The sequence below is a fragment of the Eumetopias jubatus genome, unplaced genomic scaffold (genome assembly GCF_037043125.1).
Source record: "Eumetopias jubatus isolate StellerSeaLion01/CBP00866 unplaced genomic scaffold, mEumJub1_p1.0 scaffold_2, whole genome shotgun sequence".
Taxonomy (NCBI): Eukaryota; Metazoa; Chordata; class Mammalia; order Carnivora; family Otariidae; genus Eumetopias; species Eumetopias jubatus.
In genome coordinates, this window is record NW_028274808.1 from 182,822,978 (window position 1) to 182,848,889 (window position 25,912).

General features: G+C 41.3%; 1 protein-coding gene across 1 annotated transcript in view; it reads left to right on the forward strand.

Annotated features, from left to right (window-relative positions):
* Positions 1-23,787: 23,787 nt before the first annotated feature.
* DHX15 (DEAH-box helicase 15) overlaps positions 23,788-25,912 on the forward strand; it is a 57,867-nt gene continuing 55,742 nt past the window's right edge. The window contains exon 1 of the mRNA XM_028087583.2: positions 23,788-24,027. Within this exon, the coding sequence (XP_027943384.1) occupies positions 23,957-24,027 (71 nt within the window). The 5' untranslated portion in view covers positions 23,788-23,956. The remainder of the gene's footprint in view (positions 24,028-25,912) is intronic.

Sequence of the window (25,912 nt, forward strand, 5' to 3'; positions counted from 1 at the left end):
ATCATATGATCTCACTGATAGGAGGAATTCTTAATCTCAGGAAACAAACTGAGGGTTGCTGGAGTGGTGGGGGGTGGGAGGGATGGGGTGGCTGGGTGTCCTCACTCTTCTTACGGGGATGTCAGATGATAAAATGCCTACGTGATGTGGTGAAGTGAGGTGAACGACTTAAGCATTGTGACGCATTAGGCTACTATTGACTTCCTTCTTCTTCTCCTTCTCCTTCTCCTTCTTTTTTTGGCATCCCTGGGTGAGCTACTCTACTACTGACCTTCTGATGATATGTCAGAAGCAGGATCATCTGCTTCTGGACCGCAGTTAACCGTAGGTAACTGAAACTGTGGAACTGCAGATAAGGAGGGACTACTTTATAACCTTTGCAAATTCCTGTGAATGCATAATTATTTTTTAAAAATTTAAATCAATGATTAATAAAGTAGCAATATTTTATTTTATTTTATTTTAAGATTTATTTATTTGTTTGAGAGAGAGAGCATGGAAGGGAGGAAGGGGCAGAGGGAGAGGGAAGGAGAGTCTCAAGCAGACTCCACACTGAATGCAGAGCCCAACTCCGGGCTTGATCTCAGGACCCGGAGATCATGACCTGAGCTGAAACCAAGAGTTGGATGCTTAAATGACTGTGCCACTCAGTGCCCCAATATTTTAAATAAAGACAGAATCCAAAGGGACTGGGATTCAAGAGAAGTAAGGCCATTCATGCAATGGTAGGACTTCATTCAAATTTTTGATATTCTGTTCACCAATAGATTTTTTTTTGCATTAACTTTGCTTTTTTCTTTTTTAATGTTGCATTAAAATATCGCTAATCTTGACTACTGAGTTTTTTGCCATCCCCTTAAATTTTGCACCCAGGACAAATGCCTCCTTTGCCTCAAACTGATCCCAGCTCTGCAGCTCACCATGTGTTGCCAGATTGTTTGTCAGAGGGTTTTGCTGCTAATGACTGCTATGTAAAATGTGAGCATTATTTTACAATGTTTTTAAATTTGATTACAAAAATACTGCATACACATAAAATATAAGAGTGTAAAGTAAAAAGTAAACGTCTCTCATATCTTTCTCCTCTCAATCCTGTTTCCAGAAGTAACCGTTGTTAATAAATTATGTATCCTCCCAGATAGTTTTTATATAAATGCATGCAATGTATATATGCTATATGTATGCACCTTAACAAATGGACTCGTATTCTATCACTGTTCTCAATTTGCTTCTCTTTTTAATTAGTGATAAATATAGTTCTATATCTCCCTATTCTAACACATTCTATTTGAGCTGCACAGAATCCAATGTATAGCTATATCATAATTTGGTTAATCAATTCCCTATTGATTGACATTCAGGATGTATCTAGCATTTATTGTTTCAAACAATCTTACAACAACAACCAAAATCCCTAAATATATTTTTGTTTGTTTGTTCTTATTTAAGTGTTTTTTATTAATATTGCCAAATTGCCCTCTCAAATATATGATGTATATTTTCACCCTTCACCAATTGTTTCAGGAGGGAAGAGAATCTGTTTTCCCTCTGTTGTCAACACTGTATGCCATCAATTTAAAAACTTTTTTTTGCTAATCTGATAGGTAAAAAATGTAACATCATCGCTCTATTTTGATACTCTTATCTTTTTATAGGTTTATTAGCCATTTACTGCTTTCCTATGAATTTTATGTTCTTATCCTTTGCCCATCTTTCTATTGGATCATTAATTTTCTCCATATGGATCAGTATGAACTCTTTGCATATTAAAGAGGTTAATTCTTCATGTGTCATGTATTACAAACACTTTTCTTTCTGTTTCTTGTTTGTTTTTTATTTTATCTTTAGAAGTTGTTGTTTTTTTAAGATTTTCTTTATTTATTTGACAGAGAGAGACACAGGGAGAGCAGGAACACAAGCAGGGGGAGTGGGAGAGGGAGAAGCAGGCTTCGTGCTGAGCAGGGAGCCTGATGCAGAGCTTGATCCCAGGACTCTGAGCCACCCAGGCGACCCTGGAAGGTTTTTTTTTTTGTTGTTGTTGATTTGTTTTTGTGGGCTTTTTCCTGCTGCATGGAAATTCCAAGATTAAAAAAATATTTAAATCATCAATTTTATTATTAATGGTTTCTTAATATGTCAAGCTTAGTATGGCCTTACCCATCCAAACTTCTTTTTTTCTTAAAGATTTTATTGATTTATTTGAGAGAGAGAGAGATAGCAAGAGAGAACACAAGCTGGTGGGGAGGGAGGAATGGTGGAGGGAGAAGCAGACACCCCCTCCCCCTTGCTGAGCAGGGAGCCCCATGCAGGGCTTGATCCCAGGACCCTGGAATCATGACCTGAGGCAAAAGTAGATGCTTAACCAACTGAGCCACCCAGCTGCCCCCAAACTTATTTTTTTCTAATTTATTCATGTTTTCTTCTAGGGTTTTTGTAGTTGTTATGGCATTTCTTTGAGAGTTTAAGCCATTGAATTTCCTTGTGAAGGAGATGATGAAGAGATTCAGATGACCTTTGTCCAAAGGCTTTCCATTTTTTACAGCATACTTTATTGAACAGGCCATCTTTCTCCCCTGTTTTTGAGAGGCTAACTTTATCATATAATAATGTTCATACGTACTTCCAATCATTTCTGAGTTTCCAATTCTATCTACTTTGTAGAATCTTTGTGTTTCCCTATCAGTTCATAGCATGTTAATCCTGGAATTTAATGAAACATTTAAATATTTAATAGGGTTATTTCTTTTCTTTTTTTAAAGATTTTTTAATCTTTTAATCTCTTAATCTTTAATCTTTTATTCTTTTAATCTCCACCCCCAATGTGGGGCTTGAACCTACAACCCCAAGATCAAGAGTCACATGCTCCACCGACTGATCCAGCCAGTTGACCCTTTTTTTCTTTACTTATTTTTATCTGTGAATTTTTTTTCTGGCTCTTCTCTCACGTTTGTTTTTCTAGATGATCATTAGAATAGTTGCATTAAGTTTTTAAAAGCTCTGCTTGCTGACTGGCATCACACTAAATTTATAAATTCATTTCAAGACAATTTCTATCATTTAGTATCTTTTTAATAATCTTCATATCTTTTTAATTCCTAGGCAAAAAGAACACAAGTCCATCAATGTATTAAAGTCGTCTTGAACAAAATAATATTGCATTATGTTGCGTATCTTTGATTAAGAGCTTGAGGAGGGAGAGATTATCTGTAATTCTACAATTACTATTTACATTTAACATGAACTAATTCATTCTATAAACAATTATGAAGCACCTATTGCCTGTACCACACACCATTTTAAATAATGAAAAGATAATGAAGCAAAGACATGGTCCCTGTTCTGACATCTTATCAGGTGGTCATTTCTAATACTGAGGACAGTTATGTAAGTAATTGTGGAATAATGCAGTGATTGCTATAACAAGGGATATAAGGAATATTGTTATAACATAGAATATAAGATCACAGAGTTTGAAGAAAAGCTTACTTTTTGTACCAGTTTGTTGGCGGCTTCCAAGACATGACCTGTCAACTAGATATTGAGGAAAAGTGAGCTTTGGCCAATAACGGTATTGTCCATGTATGTATCTACTGGAGTCTTGATGTTACTCAGAAAGATTGTTTTAGTTAAAAATAACAAAATAAATGAAAAAATGAATACAAAAGTATTCACTAAGAATTGAATCTTATATATAAACAGATTTTCACATATGTGAGTGAATTCTTTAGATGGTAGAGATGTGAATTTTTAACCATTATATGTGATGCAAATACTTTCCCCACCAGCTTTATTAATTTTCATGGTAAAAAGTCCAAAAATTTAAGACAGTTAAATCTGTCATTTCCCATTTAAGTTTTCCTATTGTTTCAATCTTTCAAAAGCTACCATTTCTGCAAAGATCTTGTAAATGGGATCCCTTTGTGGCCACCACATTTTAATAATCACATGAATTGCTGAATAGCATCCAGAAAGGATGAGAAATGAAAAGTACTTTTCTGTTTCTTCATAAGTAAAAATTTAAATAGAACAGACCAAAAAGAGAACTTGTACATTGTCTCCAAGAATAATACAGAGGATGTGAGCAATGATTTTCCATGTCCAATAATTTTGATTGAGAGAAAATGAGTTTACATCAAAGTAGATATATTTTAGATGAACACAAGGCAGAATTTACCTGCTAGAACAATGGAATAAAATCCCAAAGAAGATGAGGACCTCTGTTTTCATAGATTTTTCCCAAGATAGTGGAACTCATTTATACCAATGATTTAGAAACAAGAGTCCTTATTTGGAGTATCTTGGTGGAGGAAAGGGAAAGGTAGGGCTGTTAGCAGAAGGCCAAGGGCAGGATTATCAGTTTGAATGTAAAGATCTGGAAAAACTGTTTATCCAGTTGACAGATGGGGTGTTGACAGGTGGGGTGCTGATTCAGCTGATAACTCAAAGTCTCTTCTCAGTATTGGCTGATATTAGTAGGTAAAGGTCAAGTCACATTCTTAAAAATAGTAATTTTGGTCACAGCCTTGTGATTTTGTGATCTGTATTAATTCATGTTTGGCCTTGGACAAATAGGTTCACAGTGAACACTTTTCCCCTCAAATCCAACATAATCATGAAATTACATAAAAAGCAAAGAACCAAGACCATTGAGAATATAATTTTTTTTAATGAGGGAACGAAAACCATGTTTTTCTGTGGTTTAGAAATGCTATGCTGATGGGGAAGTTAGATAAAAATAGTTTAGCACATTCTCAAACTCTCAAATTAACCAAATTTCTTTTCGTAGGGCAGGCATATTCAGCATATAAATCAATGGTCAAAATCTGGTCTTTAGTGATTTTGAAAACAGACATAAAAATGCATATCTTACATTTTGAAAAGTCTTTAATTGACTAGTAGAGCCATGGCAAAAGGAGATTAGAAATTTTTTCAGCTGTGTAAGATTTTCAATGTGTTCCCGAAGGATGTGGGTGGATATCTTTGATATTAAGATTGAGTTGATTAGTAGAAAGGAAATGTGTTGTCAGACATTAGAACCTCATTTTTATTATCTAGCATTTACGCAACTCATTTCCTTTCTGAACTGAAAGAAATACTTTATAATATCTGGTTAATGCGAGCAGTGTTACATTTCAAGGGCTGGAGCTGGAGATACTAGAGGAGTCCAGCTGGTGGCCAAGCCAGGCCTGACAAGGCTACATTGTGTTGATGGGGCCACCAGTAACCCAAGTCCATCAGATTTACTCAGAGAGACTGACTCATACTGACAAACTACCAATTCTCTGAGGTCAAGTCTGGGGGGAGTGAGCACACACATCTGCCTTTCCTCCCTCACCAAATTCTATGAAATCACTCACTGTTAGAGGCACTTTTAAGAAGAATGAATCTATAACCATGTGGGGAAATAAAAGGAAGCTTCGTTAATGAGCCAGAAATTTGGAATTATTTCTAAAATGGGAAAAGCAAAAGGAGTCATATTTAAGAGGGAAAGAATCCAGTCGAGGATCATAGTTCAAAATACATGCAAGATAGGAATTGTGGCATTCAAGGGACTGCTTTTGGGGGAGTTCTATGCTCCAAGCTAATGAAACTCACTAATTCATTCTTGCATTCAACAACTATCTGTCATGCATCTGCTATGTGCCAAGCACTGTTCTAGGCATTTGGGTCACATCAGTGAACAAAGCAAGATTCTTGCCCTTTTGGAGTGTATGTTCTAGTAATGGCAGTGCAGGTGATGAGAAGTGGTCAATTCTGATCATCTTCTGAAGGTAGAACTAACAGGATTTCCTGATGCATTGGGTGTAACTTGCGGAAGAAAGAGAAAAGTCACTGTCGACGCACATTTTCTGGCCCGAGCAACTGGATGGATGAGATTGACCTCACCTGAGAGAGGGGTAGCTGCAGGTCAAGAAGGTTTGGTGGAATTTGGGAGAGGGAAAGGTGGGTCATGAGTTCCATTGTGGACATGTTGAATTTGAGATATCAATTAGACATTCAAGCAGAGATGTCAAGAGTCTGTTCTCCAGGATCTGGAGTACGGAAGAGAAGTCTGGGCTGCAGAGATCTATGTGGGGGCTGTTGACACGTGTATAATATTTAAAGCTATGAGACTGGACAAGATCATTACATGGGACAGTGTAGATATCAAGGAGAAAAATGACATTAATTGATTAAAGGAAAAAAATCCTGATGATCTTCTCGACAGATGCCAAAAAAGATTTATTAACCTTTAAGCCTTCATTCCTGATTAAGAGAACAACAGTAACAACAAGAATTTTAGCAGGCTAGAAATATAAAGAAACTTTATTTAAGGGGAAAAAGAAGACCTCAATCTATAATGAAAGATATTGTATTCGCTAGATGGAAGCCTCTCTCTCTATATATATAGTTAGTTGGTTAGTTACTTAGTTTCTGTTTGTTTTCTCAGCTTGGTATTACTCAAGTTACAAAGCAAGGGAGCCAATTGTAAGAAGTAAAATAGTATAGTGATGTATAAAGAATAAGTGAATCACCATTTCATCCCCATCTCAATCCCCTTTGAGGTAACAAATGTTAACAACCTGGCATTTATCCCTTTACATCTTTGTCATGGCTCATTCAGTATTACAAGCATTTGTGCAGCCCAAGTTTTAAAGGTTTGCCTGCATGCGCTTTGTTTTGACAAAACAGAATCATACCATACACATTATAAGCTTTTTAAAATTTAACAGCGTATCATGGACACCCTGCAAATATGTAGAGGCAGATTCAACTCTAGTTTTTTCCTTTAATAGACATCATACACACACACACACACACACACACACACTATGCATATATATGTATATGTAACATATATGCACCTTAATGTGTATGTATATATATATGACATATATATATACATTAGATCTATATATACACTGTATATATATCATTATGCTAACCTAAAAAATTTAGATCAGCTGTTTTTTTTTCTTTTATCCTCCTTACATCTGCCCAAATCTCAGCCCCCTACCCTCAACCTGGCTGTTAACAACTGTTAACAACTCCTTGTAGAATATTCCACGCTTTTTCCCCAAGTTCACAAAATCATAAACAAAGAGAGGTTTGCTTACAAATATATACATTTACACATACACACACATTCATGCATATATACTAGTTATCACTGGCAACCATGCTATATACAATTCTCAGCATCTTGCCTTTCTCTTTCAACATCTCATAGAAATCCTTCTAATTCATAGGGAGGGTTTTAATACCTTCTTCTGTAACGACATAGTGTCATAGTGTTTTGTGACACAGATACACAATTTAGTCAACATTTCCTTATGGGTGCATATTCACTTTGTCTTTAGGTTTTTGCCACTATAATTCTACGGTCCACAATTTCACATATAGGCTTCTGTACTGGTTCTTTTATTTCTACTGGCCACATTCAGAAGAGTTCAATCCTTGGGTCAAAGGGTATGTGGATTCTTTATTTTGATAGATGCTGCTAGACTGTCTTTTTTCTTAAAAAGCAATAACATTTTCACAAGCAATGCATGAGATTGCAAGAGATAATATCACTTTTTTAACTTGTTACTAGTCTGACGGGTGTAGAGTAGTGTCTCATTATTATTTTAGTTTTTAGTTCACGGACTGCTGGTTAGTTTGGGTGTCTTTTCATATGTTTGCTAGCCATTTGGATTTGCTATTCTGTAAATTGCCTTTGGAAGGGCTTATCTTGCTCTTATCACTTTGTAAGAATTTTTTGCATATAAGAAATATTAACCCTTTATCTGTTGCCTGCGTTGCACATAGTGTCCTAAATGCATATTTTGATTCTTGACTTTATGGTATCTTTCACCATATAAAAGTTTTAAACTTTTATGTAATCAAATGTTTATCTTGTATACTTTCCATGTTTCTGATTTTAGTTAAAAAGGTGTTCTGTCCCCTAGATTTGCATGTAGTCACCTAAATATTCTTCTAAGATTTATTGTTTATATTTAAGTTTTTAATCCACTTGAAATTTATTTCTAGGCTTGTTGTGAGATTAGGATACAAGTTCATTTCGTTCTAGATGAACAGCCAGTTATGCCAGCACTATTTATTAAATAAACCATTCTTTCCCATGGAATTGAAATACTACCTTTGTCACATATGGAATTATGATATATACTGAGATCTATTTTTGGATCCGTTCTTGTGTTCCACTGATTTGTCTACTCTTATGCCAATACCATGTTGGTTGTATTACAGTGATTTCTATTACAGTGGCTTTCAGTTGAAGACAAGTCTCTCATTATTTATGTTCTTCATAGTTTTATTTGCTATTCAGGCATTTATATTTCCCTGTGGATTTTAATATAATTTTATCCAACTCCCTCCACCCCGCCAAAAGAGAACTGTTGAGATCATAAATGGAATTTTGTTATGTCTATTTAAGGGCAGAATTGATATTTTTAAAATCTGTAACAATTTCAGTATTTCTTTAAAAAAGAAATAGCATTATCACATCGTAAAAATTAAAAAGTTCTTGATGTAATTGAACGTCTAGTCACTGTTTAAGTTGCCCCAATGATCTCATGATTATTTAGCTTATTTGTTAGACTCAGGATCAAAATAAAGCCCTAAATTGCAGTTGGGGATAATTGGTTTTTAGTTGTTGTTGTTGTTGTTGTTGTTGTTGTTGTTTTAATCTGGAGACTCTCCCTCTGTCACGTTTGTTCTTACAATTTACTGAGGAAAATAGACTGTCCAGTAGCATTTTCCTAGGCTGAATTTTGATAATTGCACCTCTTTGGTGTCATTGAATGTATTCCTCTGTCTCCTGTAGTTTCCATGTATTGGTGGTCAGATCTAGAAGTTTGATCAGACCCAGGTTCAATTTTCTGGCAAATCCTCTTCATAGAAGGTGGCCCGGGATGTCTGATTGTCTCTCTTTGATGCTCAGCACTCCTGTGTCCACTGCATTGTTAGGATTCACACGGTGGGGGTGGGGGGGTATTTTAATTCCATCACTCCTTCTTTATTGTGAACTGGAACAGCTTTAGAAGTTTCTTCTACAAAGATGCTGTGTCCTTGACAGCCACCTGGGTCCCTGGTGGACAGATTACCCAGGAGAACAAGATAAAGGATGGATTTCAGATGAGCTGGTTTCCTGGAATACTCTAAGGGTGACCACAGAGTTTGGCTTGAGTGGTTTGTTTTGTTAAGAACTAGTGGGCCTCAATATTCATGTATTTCAGTGATAGTTATTTGTAGGTTTCCGCGGCCTCTGGGGGCCCCTTTGGGTTGGCTGGTGAGTGGGCTTTGCACACAGCCCTGGGAATCTTGGAAGTCATATCAGAAAAAAGGAAGCTCAGATGCTTAGAGCAGGCCATGTGTTTCCTGCCCTAGACCTGTCAGTGGCTATAGCCCCAGGGGCCCTGCTGCCTTCTAGGGAAAATGGGATGGGACCACCAACTGGGCACTTGACGTTACTGTCTGAGTCACAGTGTTTGGACTTTTTCAGTGGATGGAGTAGGAAAATGGTGTTTGTTTATAAGACTACGTGTATCATGAGTTTCTATCAATAGTTTCGATTCAAATTAAAGACTACAGGATTTTTACTTAACTAATTGATTTCCTTTTGCCCACACTGAAAAATTTGTGTTGTTGACCATCCCCACAGAATTCGTTGACTGTAGGTCACTCTGCACACAGTCCAGTCTCAAAACAAGGACCTCCACTCTGCCTCAGAAACGTGGGATTTCTGAGAGCAGCTTAAGACAGTTTCTGCAATTCTTTTCTTGCCCTTAGGGCATATCTCACTAGGGACAGGCTATCAAATTACCATGCTTTAAAAGTCATTTTATATAGGTTCTCTCTGTGTAGCTGTGCCACCAGATTCCATTTGGGTTGGGTTCATCTGGTTGCTTTCAGTTTTTCAGAGATTGCTTTTTAAAAATTTAAGTTAGATGTATAACTATGTAATCTATATGTGGTTTTAAAGTCAAATCTAAAAGCAAGTTATTTTTGAAAAAGTCCAGCAACTGTGCCTGGTCCTTCACTACCCCTCCTAGCAGGAAGTCATTTAAGACTGCGGTAACAGGTACGCCTGTGTGGCTCAGTGGGTTAGTTGGTTAAGTGTCTGCCTTTGGCTCAAGTCATGATCCTAAGGTCCTGGAATTGAGCCCTGCATCAGGATCCCTGCTCAGTGGAGAGCCCGCTTCTCCCTCTCCCTCTGCTGCTCCCCCTGCTTGTGCTCTCTCTCATTCTGTCAAATAAATAAATAAAATCTTAAAAAAAAAAAAAGACTGTGGTAACAGCTGATCAACTTGGCAATTTTAAATTTAAGTAGATTAATGTATATGTGTATACATACTAGTATGTGTCCATGCATGTTGTGTATCTCCCCTCCTTTTTTTTAAGATTTATTTATTTATTTGACAGAGAGAGAGAGTGCCCAACTAAGAGGAGGGGCAGAGGGAGAGGGAGAGAGAGAATCTCAAGCAGACTCCCAGCTGAGTCCAAGAGTCCAACATGGGGCTTGATCTCAGGATCCTGAGATCATGACCTAAGCTGAAATCAAGAGTCTAGGACACTTAACCAACTGAGCCAACCAGGCACCCCTGTATCTCCCCTTTCTTAAATGGTGGAGAACTGTATATGCTTCTCTCCACATTTTTTCATCTAACAAAATATCCCAGAGCTCACTCTCTCTCCCTAATCTTGAGAATTTTAGTGTTTTCATCCAATGGAATTCCCAGTCTTACCAGTTTATCAGCCTTGAATTGACCAGCACATCTTCAATTGGGTCTTCCAATGTACCCTTCAATAGTAGCATGGATCTTCTTCCCTTTCCAGTGCATCAACAGCATCCAGCAGGTGAAAAGCATTATTTTATGATATTACCTTTTCCCATCCAAGGGCAAGGTATATGCAAGTATAAGGGTATCAGTTATATCTCGTATATGTACATACATTTAATTCAATCCCAATTTAAATCCTAACAGGGCTTTTTAAGGGAATTTAGTAAGCAAGTTATACAATTCATAGGAAAGGCAAAGGGACCCAAATGGCCAAGAAAATTTTGAAAAAAAGAAAAATGAGAGAAGCCTTTCCCCACCAGATATTGGAGCATACACTGAGAGTCTACCATTTAGACTTAATTTACTAACATAGTTTACTAACATCTGCTCTGGGCCAAAATGAAACAACCCGGTGCCCAGATTTAACCTCCTTCTTACAGGATGAAGTTGCTACACAAAACATACAAAGTAACAGTTTCAGGCATTAGTCAACAGGCAGCACAGAGAAGGAAAACAAATGAGATGAACCCTAAAATTGCCTAAGCCTGCAGAGAATTTCTCAGCTGCAGTTCAGGGAGGAGCACCCAGAGTGATCTCTGACCTGAGCATAGAGTCATTGTCTGAAGAGTTGAGTCAAGGCAGCTAGAATTTGCGGGGCACGCCAGACTGCCAAGAGCCACATGGCGAGAGCTCCGAAGACCTGCGGAAGGTTCCCTTTGCGGGTTTCAGCCTAGCACTCAGCAGTACAAGTGTATCTGAGTGAGCTCAGGCTAATGTAACCAAATGCCATACACTGGGTGGCTTAAACAATGAACATGTATTTTTCATACTTCTGGAGTCTGGAGGTCCAAGACCAGGGTACCTGGTCAGGTTCTTGGTGTAGGTCCTCTTCTTGGTTACACCCTCATGTGGTCTGCCTTAGTGCTAGTTGAGGAGAGGAGAGAGATCCTGTCTTTCCTCCTCTTTTCAGAAGGGTGTTAATCCCATTCATGATCTCATGTAACCCTAATTACCTCCCAAAGGCCTCACTTCAAATGCCATCATGTTGGGGTTAGGGTTTCATATCCGGATTTGGAGGATTCAAACATTCAGGCCACAGCAATGTGAATGAGAAAACTACATGAAGTGAGAGAAAGACCATCAGGAAAGATCAGGCAGAGCAATCCCCTATGGTAGCTTTAGGGTAAAGGCCTTTCTGGACTTAACTAACAAAGCATAAAAACAAGCTTTAAAAGGATCGAATTCGGGGCGCCTTGGTGGCTCAGTCGTTAAGTGTCCACCTTCGGCTCAGGTGATGATCCCAGGGTCCTGGGATCGAGCCCCACATTGGGCTCCCTGTTCAGTGGGAAGCCTGCTTCTCCCTCTCCCACTCCCCCCTCCTTGTGTTCCCTCTCTCGCTGTGTCTCTCTCTGTCAGATAAATAAATGAAATCTTAAAAAAATAAAAAATAAAAGGATCGAATTCCTTCCAAGTATCTTAACTCTGCCCTAGAGCAAAGCCCAAAAATATTTAAAGGAACAAAAAATACCCGACGTTGAACAAGACAACATTCATAGTATTTGCATCTAATAAAAGCTTACCAGACATGCAAAGAAGCAGAATAATGTAACTCTTGATGATGAGAAAAAGGAACCAATAAAACAACCCCAGAAATAACACAGATGATGAAATTCGTAGACAATGGCATTAAAAGAATAATCCCAGGTTTAAGAAGGTGGAGGAAAGCACGAGTGTGTTAAGGAGGGACATGGAAGCTATGGGAAAGATCCACATAAAATTTCTAGTGACTGAGGTTTTAGACACTAAGGCATTCAGTGAATCGGCCTTTGGTGAATTCGCTTTTAGAAAAGTGGTTTTGGGAGAACTGACCACGAATATAGTCTGGACCTGTGACTGAGAGTGGGGCTAATATCTCTTCACCCTTGGAACACAAGTAGCACAGCTGGGTAACGGTAAGCCTCTCTCCTCTTGGTGGGGAAACCTGGGTGTGAGCCGTGTGGGCATTCTTTCTGGGCAAGTTACGAGGAGGATTGGAGAAAGAGAATGGACTCCATTTGTGGGCATTAAGATCCGAGAGAACAAGAACCAAAATCCTGGGTCACACGGTGACTCATTAATCCCACCCAACTGAGAAACACGGACCAGTGGAAGTCAGGCTCTCGCTGGGTCAGTGGAGATGGTGAAATCCTCCTCCCTGGTACTTCCGCATGAGGAAGACTGCCTGAGAAGTGTGTAAAGCTGAGGGGGGCAGGGGGGAGAGGGGGAGCTGTCTTCATACACCAAGTAAGTTTAGGCATTGTGATTGTGTTGCAGTGTCAACTTGGGGGTGATGTGGCTGCATCCTCAAGTCTCTCAGTCTTGATTCCTCACTTTCTGTTCCTTTCTGTTTTCTTTATGGGCTTCCATTAGGGTTTCACTTGCCTCAGTACCTGTATGGGGCTGCCCTGAGCTTCCTACTGCTCTGTTTATAAAGTTATCATGAGAGGAGGAGACACTGGTACAAACTACTAGAGCCTAGAGCGGGGTCTCCCTTAGACTCAGGGAACTCGGGCTCAAACCCTGAATGGCCCAGGTCTCATGACCATTCTCATGACTCTCTCCTCTTGGTGGGGAATGGGGGTCTTCTCGAGCCAATATTCACCCACGTGGCAAGTTGTTTACAGAGCCAAGGGCGTGTGGCCATTTGGAGTCCCTACCCCTGGGAACCTGGGTGGGAGCCATGACAATTGGTCTAGGATGTCCATAGAGGGAGGGGACAGAGGTGTGTATGCCACAGGCCAGGAGCAATCATTTGTATCCTTGCCGCAGATCCCTTCAGTGTTAGCACTAGACCTGTCAGCCAAGCCAGAGGTGGCCTGACTTCTTGGTGGTGGACCTCAGTATTATTTTTCACCAGCTCGAATGCTTTCTCTGGGGCCTGGATATTGTATCAGAACTTACGGCTTTACCTATCCCTCTGTGTCGTATCTCTGCGTCTCTCCTACTCCTATATGTCTTTTCATCTCTCATTCACTCCACCACTTTGGCTGGGTTTTCATCACCACCACTTTTCTGAAACAGCTCACATAAAGGTCATCAATGGCCTCCATCTTTCCCAATCCAGTGGTCAGATATCTGCCCCATCTTACGTCTACATTCATTTTCTATTGTCACTGTAACAAATTATTACACACTTAGCAGCTTGAGGCAACAGAATTTATCTTATAGTTCTGTATGACAGAAGTTTGACAGGTGACTCACCAGGCTAAAATAAAGGTGTCAGCAGGACTAAATTCCTTTCTGGAGGCTCTAGGGAAGAATCTGTTCTTTTGTTTATTCAGATTATTTGCAGAGTTTGGTTTCCTGCGGTTGTAGAACTGTTTGCTTTGCTGGCTATCAGCTAAGGGTTGTTCTGTTTCTAGAGGTCACATTCATTCCTCTGCTCGTTGCTCCTTTCCTCCATCTCCAAAGCAACAGAGGATGGGTCTCTCCCATGCTTAGTATCTCTCCTTCCTCTTCTTTTATCATATCAATCTGACTGTTCTGCCTTCCTCTTCCATTTTTAAAGGCTATTTGAATACGTTGGGACTGCGAGCATAATCCAGGATGGTCTCCCCATCATAAAGTCTGTGAGCTTAATTTCATCTGCAAGGTATCTTTTGTTACATAATGTAGTAGATGTAGGTGAAATATCCAGAAAATGAAGATCATGGAGCCAAAGTCCTGCCTACTACACTGGGCTTCCTAGAAACATTGAACATTTTTTTTTTTTCTTGATATGTCTACTGTTCTTACCAAGGAACTTGGTGTTTGTTCTTTTTTTTAAGATTTTATTTATTTATTTGACAGAGAGAGACACAGCGAGAGAGGGAACACAAGCGGGGGAGTGGGAGAGGGAGAAGCAGGCTTCCCGCAGAGCAGGGAGCCCAATGCGGGGCTCGATCCCAGGACCCTGGGATCATGACCTGAGCTGAAGGCAGACGCTTAATGACTGAGCCACCCAGGCGCCCCAAGGGACCTGGTTTTGATGGTTGGCCCTTCTCTGTTGCCTTCACTGGCAGATGAAAGGATACCAAGAGGATGCCAGGGATTAGTTCTCACTCATGGATGAAGTGATCTCACCTAATTCCATGGTTGTATTTTTTTATTTACTATTATTTTTAAAAAGATTTTTTAAATTTATTTTGAGAGAGAGAGAAAGCATGAGTGGGGGGAGGAGGAGTGGTAGGGGCAGAGGGAGAGGGAGAAGCAAGCTCTCGGCTGAGCAGGCTCGATCGCAGCACCCTGGGATCATGACCTGAGCCTAAGGCAGATGCTTAACCAACTGAGCCACCCAGGTGCCCCTAGTTCCATGTTTTTAAATAACATCTCTATGCCGATGACGCCTAGATTTACATCCCCAGTCCTAAGCTTTAGTTGTAGTTTTAGCTGGAGATATCCTTGATATCTCCACTTGGAGATGACAAGCATCTCAAACTTAGCATGACTAAAATAGAACTCTTAATTCATCCCCTCCAACGCATCCATCACAATCCCACCCACCTTAGTAAATAGTTCCACCATATACCCAGGTGGCCAGATGTCCCATATTCTTCTCCTTTCTTTCTCCTTTCCCAACCTTCTTTTGAGACAATCCATTAGCATGTCCTGTTGGTTCTGTCTCAAAACTAGATCCCAAATCCAGTTCTATCTCACCTGCTTATTGTCATCATTCTGGATCGAGTCACCATCACTTCTCATCTGGGCTACTTCAGTAGCTTCTGTACTAAACTTCCTGGTCCCATTTTGGCCTTTCTCCCACATAGTTGATCCTCTAAAGGTAGCTAGAGTGACTTATTAAAAAGTAAAACAGAAATGTTGCTCCCTTGTTTAAAATTCTTCAATAGATTTCCACTGAGATTAGAGTAGATCCAAACTCCTTACAATGACCCATGGGTCCTACACAATCTGGCCCCTGCCTACCTTAATGATCTCAACTCAGCCCACTCCCCCTTGTTCACTACTTCCATCCATGCTGGTCTTTTCCTATTGTTACTACACTCATATGAACTTCCTTCCTTATGCTCACTCTTTTATCTGCCTGGAATACTCTTTTCCAGTCCTTAAAATGGCTCCATAATGCAATGACTTTTATATGGTGCTGTTTCCCCAGTAGGTAGAATACATAGGTCTGGGAACCAGAAGGAGATCCCCACCGTCCTTCACTTCTAATGGTCCATTTTGGGAATTTGTACTTCCCATTCCTGAAACTCTGGATTCTGAATAGTTAAGAGTCCTACAACGAAGTACTTCCACCATGGTTGTCAACTGCACTCTTGAAGCTCTTCATGCCAAGGAGCCTTTGCCTTGCCTAATGCAACTTCTAAGAGGAGACTTTCTTAACTACCTTCTCAGTAGAATCCCTCCCACTTCTAGCACTTCTAGTCATTCTCTGTCATAATGTCTTGTATTATTTTCTTCACAGTACTCCTCAATATCGGAAATTATCCTATGAATTTCTTGCTTATTGTTACTCTCAGTCGGTTAAGCGTCTGCCTTTGGCTCAGGTCATGATCTCAGGGTCCTTGGATCGAGCTCCATGTTGGGCTCTCTGCTCAGTGGAGAGTCTGCTTCTCCCTCCCTCTCTGTCTCTCTCAAATAAATAAATTAATTAATCTTAAACAAACAAAAACTCCAGACCTTCAAATCTTAAGGGTCCGAGTCCCTGGTAACTATGCCATTCTCAGGCTGTAGCTACTACATTTGTATATTTATTATCAAAATTAGAAATGAGAGTACCAGGAGGTGCTCAAATGGATCACCTCAGAGGAGTACATCCTCTTTTTTTGTGTAACAGCAGCTTTAATCTCCTCCTGGTGATCATGGCCAATTACCTTTGCCAGGATGGTGATTCCTCTTCCTGCCCTCTGGTCCCTTGGCATGAGGAGCTTCGGGAGTGCAGTTGACAGCCATGGTGGAAGTATTTCCTTTTAAGACTCTTAACTATTCAGAATCCAGAGTTTCAGGAATGAGAAGTACAAATTCCCAAAATGGACCATTAGAAGTGAAGGAAGGTGGGGATCTCCTTCTCCCACCTTCTGATTCCCAGACCTATGTATTCTACCTATTGGGGAAACAGCACCATATAAAAGTCATTTATTTAGAATGTGCATTGCATTATGGAGGATGGCATGTCATCTTCACATGATGTTGTCTCTGAGCCAGGTATTCTATCATGCTAGTTACTTCTGGGTATTGCAGTATGTGATATGAGCAGTGTATCTCCTGGTCATATGTCTGTTCCAGCACTTCCTTTAATGTTAAGTAGGTCCCTTTGTCTGACACCATGGTATATAGAATCTCACAATAAAGGATTAAACATTCCATGTGCTTGGATAATGGTACTGGCTGGAGGATTTTGGACAGAAAAAGGAAATCCATACCTAGAATTTGTGTCTATTCTTGTCAAAATGAATGGCTACCTCTTCTAGGGGTGATGGTATCTGATGTAGTTTTTCTCTTGGAGGGATTGTATCATATTGGGCATTCAGTATTGGTTTCTGTTGTGAAAAGGTTGGATATTCAGTGATGGTGGTAGCTAGATCAGCCTTGTTAAGTGGTATCCATGCTGTTTTATCCACATATAGCTTCCATCCCTGCTACCATGACAACTCCATTCATGTGGCCATCAAGCAAGCATGGGAGTGGCTGATGACAGAGGCCTATCACTGGATGGTGTGTGGTTTGTTAGCGCCTCTTCTATGATGGATATTCTTTGATGGGCATTAGCCCATGAAATAAAGATCATCACACTCTGTGCCCATTTCCTTATGTTCATCTGCGTGACTTTACCCTAATCCTCATTATCCTCCAATCTTCCAAGCTTTCTGCTTCCATACCCCTGGCCAGATGGCCAAGTTATTCAGCATTGCCCATGAATCCCTGTGTGTTCTCATTTAAGGCCACTTCTCTTTCCACACAAAGTGGCGAATCTTTCATGATCATGCTGAATGACGCAGCAGTGCAGCCACTGTTGAGTCATTTGTGAATCCATCCCAGGCTTTTCCCTCTTATATCAACTGATCATTGAGATGTGAGATGAGGAGTGGTCTACTGGTAAATATTTAACAACCAGCTTTCTGAGAAGGAGAAAAAATATGTGATTTGTAGCTTTCGATCATTTTCATGGTATAACTACTTTTACTATGGTCAATTTCAATTATCCATGCGATGTCAACAGGATGGCAACATTCTTGAAAACTTAACAATGAGCTCTCATGAGCCGGTACAAACTGGCCCCAGCACAGCATTAGAGCTGAGGGAGAGGGGGCGTCTAACAGTGGTGGTTGATTGAGCTACGTGCCTACTACCTGTGCTTACACAGCTTGCTTGTGCTTTCTAGTTTTATTGATGTCTAATCCTAGAGGTATCTCTTCCATCTGGGTCCATCTCACCTCATGGCTTGGGGAATGTGATAGAACCTAGCACATGAGAGGCAGTTCTAGTGTCTTGGTCACTTGATGTTCAGTGATGGGGTACCTGTCTCAACCAGGGCCTGAGAGTACTCCAAAAGCTGTTTTTTGAAAGGTGTGTATAATTCTCTGTTGCAGTTGATATGGCTTTGATCTAGAACCTATGGATCTACATTGTGATTCTCCAGTTGGGGTTACAGAAAATCCACATGTCATCTTTTTCCATCACTGATACCCCTAATACTGTAGGATCTGCTGGGCTGTATGGTCCAAGAGGCCAGCAGTTTGCCCTCTAGCCTGGACCTGTGGCAGTCCTTTCTTATTATGGACTCCCAGAAAAAAGACATCCATCTGTGTCACCTGGTAGGTGAGTTGGAGCAGTACTTTTGGGAACATATTGCTTCCAGAACTTGAAGAGACCCACCTAGCAGGCACTGTGCTTCCTTGTACACAATGGCAAGGAAGAGATGTCCCCACACAGCCAAGATCGCTAGACTCTAAAATATTACTTATGTGGAAGGCTCTCTCTCTCTCTCTCTCTCTCTTTTTTTAGAGAGGGGGATGGGGAGGGGCAGAGGGAGAGGGAGAATCTTATGTAGGCTCCATCCCCAGCACGGGGCTCAATCTCATGACCCTGAGATCATGACCCTGAGATCACTACCTGAGCCAGATGCTCAACCAACTGAGCCACCCAGGCGCCCCGTTCCTGAATCTTTTAAGGTTTATCTCCCTCAAGAGTGCATATGAATTACCAAGGCCTCCAGTCTCCTAGCCACTGTTTATTTGGTCTAGCTAGTATGATGTCGTCAATTTCCCAGACCACTGTGGTATTCTGTGGGAGGTCCAGCTGGTTCATGTCTCTTTAGACTATGTTATGACAGAGGACAGCAGAGTTTTAACATAGCACTGGAGCAAATCTATAAATGGATACTGTTGAATGCTCCAAAGGGAGGTGAAATGTTTCTGATTTTTTTTTTTTTTTTTGATAGGGATAGAAAAAGTCAATTTGCCAGATCTTTGCCACATACCACATACCTGAGTCCATCTGCTCTAGCGAAGATGACACACCTGACATAGCAGTTACAATTGGGGATGCTATTTAGCTAGGTTCATGATAGTCAATTGCCATTCTCCAGAATCTGTCTGGATTTTGCAGAGGCCTGACCAGTAAATTAAATGGAGGTATGACATGGACTACCACCCATCCATCTTTTAGACCTTTAAGGGAGGCGACCATTTTTGCCTTCTTTCTCTCATTTCTTTTTAATGTGGTAAAATATGTTCAACATAATGGTTACCATTTTAACCGTTTGTAAGTATATAATTCAGTGGTATTAAGTATATTCACATTGATGTGTATGTACTCATTTCTAGAACTTTTTCATGTTTCAAACGGAAACCCTGTTACCCATTAAACAAGAAATCCCCATTTCTACCTTTTCCCATCCTTGGCAACAAACACCATTCTACTTCCTGTCTTTATGAATTTGACCACTGTAGTTACCTCATATGCATGGAATGATATAATACATGTCCTTTTGTGTCTGGCTTATCTCACTAAGCATAATGCCTTCAAGGTTCATCTATGTTGTACACGTGTCAGGTTTTCATTTCTTATTAAAGTTAAATAATATTCCATTGTATGTATATACCACATTTTCTTTATCCATTCATCCATTAATGGACATTTGAGTTGTTTCCACGTTTTGGCTACTGTGAATAAGGCTGCTATGAACATTAGTATACAAATATCCATTCGAGCCCTGCTTTCAGTTCTTTGGGGTACATATCCAGAAGTGGAATTGCTGAATCCTGTGGTAATTCTATGTTTAATTTTTTTGAGGAATCACCATATTGTTTTCCATGGTGGCTACCCCATTTTACATTCCCAACAGCAACGCACCAGGGTTCCATTTTCTCTACATCCTTGCCAACACTTATTTTGTTTATTATAATAGCCATCCTAATGGGTGTAAAAGTGGCTCCTCGTTGGGGTTTTAATTCACATTTCCCTGATGATTAGTGATGTTGAGCATCTTTACATGTGCTTATAGGTCATTTGTGTATTTTCTTTGGAGAAATTTCTATTCAAATCCTTTGCCCATTTTTTAAGTCATTTTTCTTGTTTCCCTACGTTGATTTTGTAACTGTTTCCTATTCATTATAGTCTTTATTTCTTTTCTTCACCTCTTCTTTGGTCTGCCTTCTCTGGTTTTCACTGAGTATTTTATATGATTCCATCTTATCTCCTCTCTTAACATGTCAATTACACTTGAATGTAGTGGTTGCCATGTATACTCTCCTGGTTCCTGTGGTACTTGTGAGCTACGTTCTACAGCTTCTTTGTGGTAGGGTCACCTTCCAATATTATTGGTCCTAGGATGTCCCTGGAATATCATATGTTGTGGCTTCACTTTAATTATTACCTAGTAATGAGCAGGGGAAGTGTAGGTGTATCCTGAGATAAGTGCATTATTATCCCCCAGAGAGGAGGCTTCTCATTAATTCACAAGCAAGGAGAATGGGGAGGAGTGGGGGCATTTGGACAGGCTCCGCAGGGTGAAGGGAATTTAGGGATTCAAGATTGAATGAACCTAAATGTCCTCATCCCATGTGTCACAGTTCCGCTCTTTTCCAAGGAGGGCCTTGGCCTTGACATATCACCCCTGCCTAAGTGGAGAGTATAGTCTTTGCAGGTTTCCACTTGGCTTTTGTACTGTTACGTTTGAGTCCTGGGACTGGTCCTCAGTTTTCTCTGTCTTCCCACTGCAGGAGATGAGAACCTCTTTACATGCTCCCAGAAGGTCTTCTGGCTTTCACACTTCATTTTGAATTGCAGAACTACCACTCTAACCATTGTTACCTCTTCCCAGCATCAATTCCATTTGGCAGTAGCCATGTAATCCTATGTGCTTACAGATACTATTTCCCCTGTACTTTGACAGCAATGCCTGTTCTTTCATTGTACATCACATACTCTTTCCCATTACACCACAGATGAAACTTTTAACAGTTGCCTTGCTTTCTTGCGGTCATTGTGTTTTTACCCATCATCACTGACTCATTGTGGCCCGGTGATCAATGGCACCGGGCCCAAATGCAATCAGAGTGTCTGCTCTCTTGGACCATTCCTGGCACCAAATCTTTGAAGTTGGGTTCCATGAAAAGTAAACTGAAGCAAAGATGAGTGTTCAGGAAGTTTATTAAGGAGTACACGAGTGGAAGGGAAGAAAGGACAGTAGGATCAGACAGAGTGAAAAAAAAAAACGGGCAGTGACACTATTATATATACTGTTCCCGGTTCCTGAGAGGTAACTTCTAAACCCTTGGAATTTGCCAAGTAATAGGATTGTCTTTGCCATTTACTAAAAGGGTCTGGCCCTTTTAGCAGTTATCAGCTGTAACAAACGACGTAGCTTTTTTTGTATTTAGCTGTTTAACACCTCTCTTCCTCCTGTAAATGTGAAGGCAGGAACTATGGCTATTTTGTTCTCTCCCATATCCCCAGAACTAAACTCAATGCCTGACATGTAGGTTTAATAAATACCCATTGAGTGAATATGTAAATGAAGTAATTAAGAATGATAATAGTGATAAAGTATAGTGGTTAATAGTGTGTCTCTATAATCAGGCTGGGTGCAAACCTTCCAAATCCTAACTTGTCCATGGAGAGCTCCGTAAATGAGTCCTCCCCTTGCACAGCGGACAAACTTCAGTTTATCGGTCCACATTGAGCTTGCCACACTGGCAGAATTTATCCTCAGTAACCAAACCCTAGGAGAACAAGGTGGAATAAGAATACTATTTATCAGCTGCAGCAGCAGAGCATGGCACTTAAGCACAAATACTATCTGGGAATCCCAGAAGGGTCATCTTGATCACAGTACTTGCCCTGTTTGTACATCAGTTTCCTCACCTGTGAAGGAGTCTAACTCATAGCACCTAGCTGAAAGTTGTTGTAAGGGTCAGGTAGGTTAAAATGTATAAGAAAGTGTCTGGTACCCGGTAAGTTCTTTATATGTGTTTGCTATTATCATGATTATTAATTAATTGAGGTTGGAAGACATCTCTGGCTGGACACCTGGAGCTGGTTAGGTGCATAAGATATTCCCTCTAGGTGAACAAATTCATGCCATAAGCAAATAATAGATCAGAGGGTTGTCTAGTGGAAAAAGAGATGGGGTAAAGGAAATATTCTCTGGCATTTCCAGGAAGCTGTAGGGATCTGGTGGGTGGCTCTTCTCTATTCTACGGTGGATCATCTAGGCACAGAACTCTGCCCCTCCCCAGCACTATGAACATCCTGGCAGATTCCGGCCCTTTGTTCTCCTTATTATAGATTCCAGAAAGGCCACTGTCTTTTGGTAAGTATGGCTTTTCTTCATTCAGATTACAACATGATTACAGTATAGTTTTTAGATATATCCTAGGCCCAAGGCAGAAGCATCATCATCTTGATTTCAGTTCCTCCTTTACCAAGTCTCCTTGTACATTTATGACAGGCTGGTGCCTCTTAGGGTGAGGCACTTTTTTTTTTAAGATTTTATTTATTTTATTTGAGAGAGCAAGAGAGAGAGAGAGCATGAGCAGAGTGAGGGGGAGAGGGAGAAGCTGACTCCTCACTGAGCAGGGAGCCTGATGTGGGGCTGGATCCCAGGACCCTGAGATAAAGACCTGAACTGAAGGCAGACGATTAACCCAATGAGCCACCCAGGCATGAATGAGGCACTTCTGCAGGTACAATTCCAACCTTTTCCCTCACTATTTCTCCAAAATTTTAAAGTACTTAATAGTAGCCCTCAAGCTGGGAAACTGATATGCCCTGGTGGGAGAGATCCACAAAAGTCGTAAGAGTCATTTCACCCCAACAATTTGCTATGGCTTTAGGGACAGCTATTATCACTATGTGACTTATCCTCCTCAGCCTTAGTGTCCACACTTATAGAATAACACCTACCTTGAAGCGTTAATGTAAGATTGAGGACAGAAGTAGGGTTAATACTGTAGAATCATAGAGGAAAAAAAATAGCAAATTATGCCCTTACTGCCAATTTTCTCTGTTCCAGTAAAAAACATCTACAGGTTGAATGCATGTTGTCTCTGCTGGGTTAAAAAAAGGGCCAAATGGATCATGACAAGTCTTGATATTTTCTCACCTCAGTTTCCTTAACCTAATTGAAAGGGTCTGGTCAGTGGCTGCAAGTCCAAGATTGGGAGTTAGAAAATATTGGATTCCAATTCTGACTCCGCCCCTTATCAGCTAGCTGTATGATCTTAAGCAGTTTCTCAACCTCTCATGGTGTCAGATTCCCCTAAAGCGAGGATAATAAAGATGGATAGACTTTCTTCTCTTTTTTTTTTTAGTCAAAGGGGCAGGAAGGCCACAGGAGATTACCCCTCGGAGCACCCACAGAGAAAGCACAGACAGCAGGTAGGAAGGACGAGGGCGGCTAGGCGGAAGGAGGGAGGGCCAACGAGGTGGCGGGCGGGCGGGGCTGGAGTTCCCGCCTCCAGTGCGTGCGCGCGCTCCACGCACGCATGCACGCACGGCACGCACAACACGCTGCGGAAGCGCGCGCGCAGGCCCAGCCCTCGTCGCCGCCGCCATTTTAGCTCCTGGTTCCGGCTGCACGGTGTAGGCTGTTGTAGCGGGAGGGGTGGGGGTCCTCCAGAGTTAAGTAGCTGCCCTCGACTGTACCGATACAGCCGCCGGCTTCTTTTTTTTCTTCTTCCTTCATAACCGCCCGTTCGAAGAGTCCGAAGATGTCCAAGCGGCACCGGTTGGACTTGGGGGAGGATTACCCCTCCGGCAAGAAGCGTGCGGGGACCGATGGGTAAGCCAGGCCGGGGGCGCGAGGCAGCGGCTCGGGCTTTGTTGGGGTCGCGGAGGAGAGCGGTCCAGGATCGGCCTAGCCACGTCGGCCCTGGAGCCCGACCCTTTGTTTCCGTCTAGGCTTCGCTCACCAGTGGCGGGTCGGGGAAAGCGGCGCCACTCCCGGTGTTCGGCTGGGCAAGGGCGCGGGGAGATGTGTGGCGCGGCCGCCGCCCGGCCCAATCGGGAGGGTGGAGAGGCCTGCGTGGCCACGAGGGCGCCGCCGAGCCGAGCCAAGCCAAGCCGGAGTCACTTCGAGGGGAGCACGCGGGAGGGAGCCGCGGACCTCGTGGCCTGGGTTCCCGGGTGAGGTCTGGAGCCGGGGGAAGAAGGTGGGGGAGGGCGCGGCGGGAGTATTCGCTTCCAAGGGCACCAGGTACTCCTTAGGCAGAGCGACCGCGAAGAGGGCCTTGGGGGACGGCTGGGTGCCCCGCAGGGAGAAAGGCGGAGGGCAGAAAGTGAGGAAAGCGCGTGGATTCTTGTGTAGGTTGCGTTGGGGGTGGCGGGAGTTGAGTGAGGCGTGCAGACGAGTTCTCGGGGGAAGGGAGAGTAAAGTAGAGGGCCTGCCGGGAGAAAGGAAAACGTGGAGTATACCTGATGGGCTGGAGGGCTGGTAGTTTGGAGCCGCTGCATTTGTAGTTTGGCGGGAGAGCTTGTGCCTCAGTCCATTCAAACACTTCAAAGTAGATACTAGGCAAACTTCCGCTCTCTGCCTACGCTCCCGCCATCTCCTTTATTTCCTGCTTTGGCTAAAATAGTGGTTATTGGGCAGTCCTGGGATGGGATTTAGAAGACATTCCTCCCCCCGCCCCAGAAGTTCTTGTTTTATAGCCCCCTCTTTCATAAGTAGCTTTGGAAACACGCACTTTTCAGAAAATGTTTTTAGTATTTTTGGCAAAATGTCGCCCGGGGGGAGGTTGTTTGGGAGTTGAAAGAGTTAGACTCCTGGTGTTTCAGAATGCTTTCCCTTAGCATTTCCTGAAAGCTACAGAGGAATTTAACAGTTGATTTAGCAATTTCATCAAAATCACTTGTCTATTGTGTGTTTTCATTCCTGAAATTCAGAGATTTATTTGGGTAATTCAGGCTAGAAAACAGAAGTATGCATATCCAAATACTTTTCATAATTTCATTATTTTGTGTGTATAAGGAATGGAAGGAATCACTGTGTCAAGTTATCTATGTAAGTTCTGTGAATTTTTGTTCGCCCAAAGTTCTTCATTTCTGTTGTTTTCCAGGTATCTGTTTAGTGTCTGTGGAGTATGAGTCCGGGTAGGGTGTATTCAATGTGGAAAGCAGAATATATAACATTTTAATCTTGTAAAATTTTTAGTTTACAATGTTAGACGTTTTCTTTCTCTTTAGGATATTAGTTTTTTCTCTTTAGGATATTCCCCCCCACCCCCGGCCCCCAGCAAAACTTTAGCACTTTTGGTTAAAGACTCCTTAGAGCTGGAAGTTACTTTGAAGAGTATCATCAGCTCCACTCAAGGGATAACAAATGGAGATGGAGAGTTGTTAAGGTGGCTTGTGCAACCTTACACAGTTTGCAGCTGGATCTAGAACCTTGATCTTTTATTCTCACTTTTAGCCTTTTGCTTTTTTCCATTACAACACAGAATATGGCTGTAGTTAAGTCAATGCAGCCTATTTTAATGACATTTGTAATGGGTTGGTAAAGTAGGGAACACTTGGTTCTTGGTTCCTGTGAGGTAAAAATAAATTGGCCTGTCATCTGGCTAAGATGCAACTGATATCTCTCACAAGAGTCACATTGAACAAAAGACACTAGGATGCAATGAATTGATTTATTCATATTTGTATGTATGTGCACCATTAAATGCTTT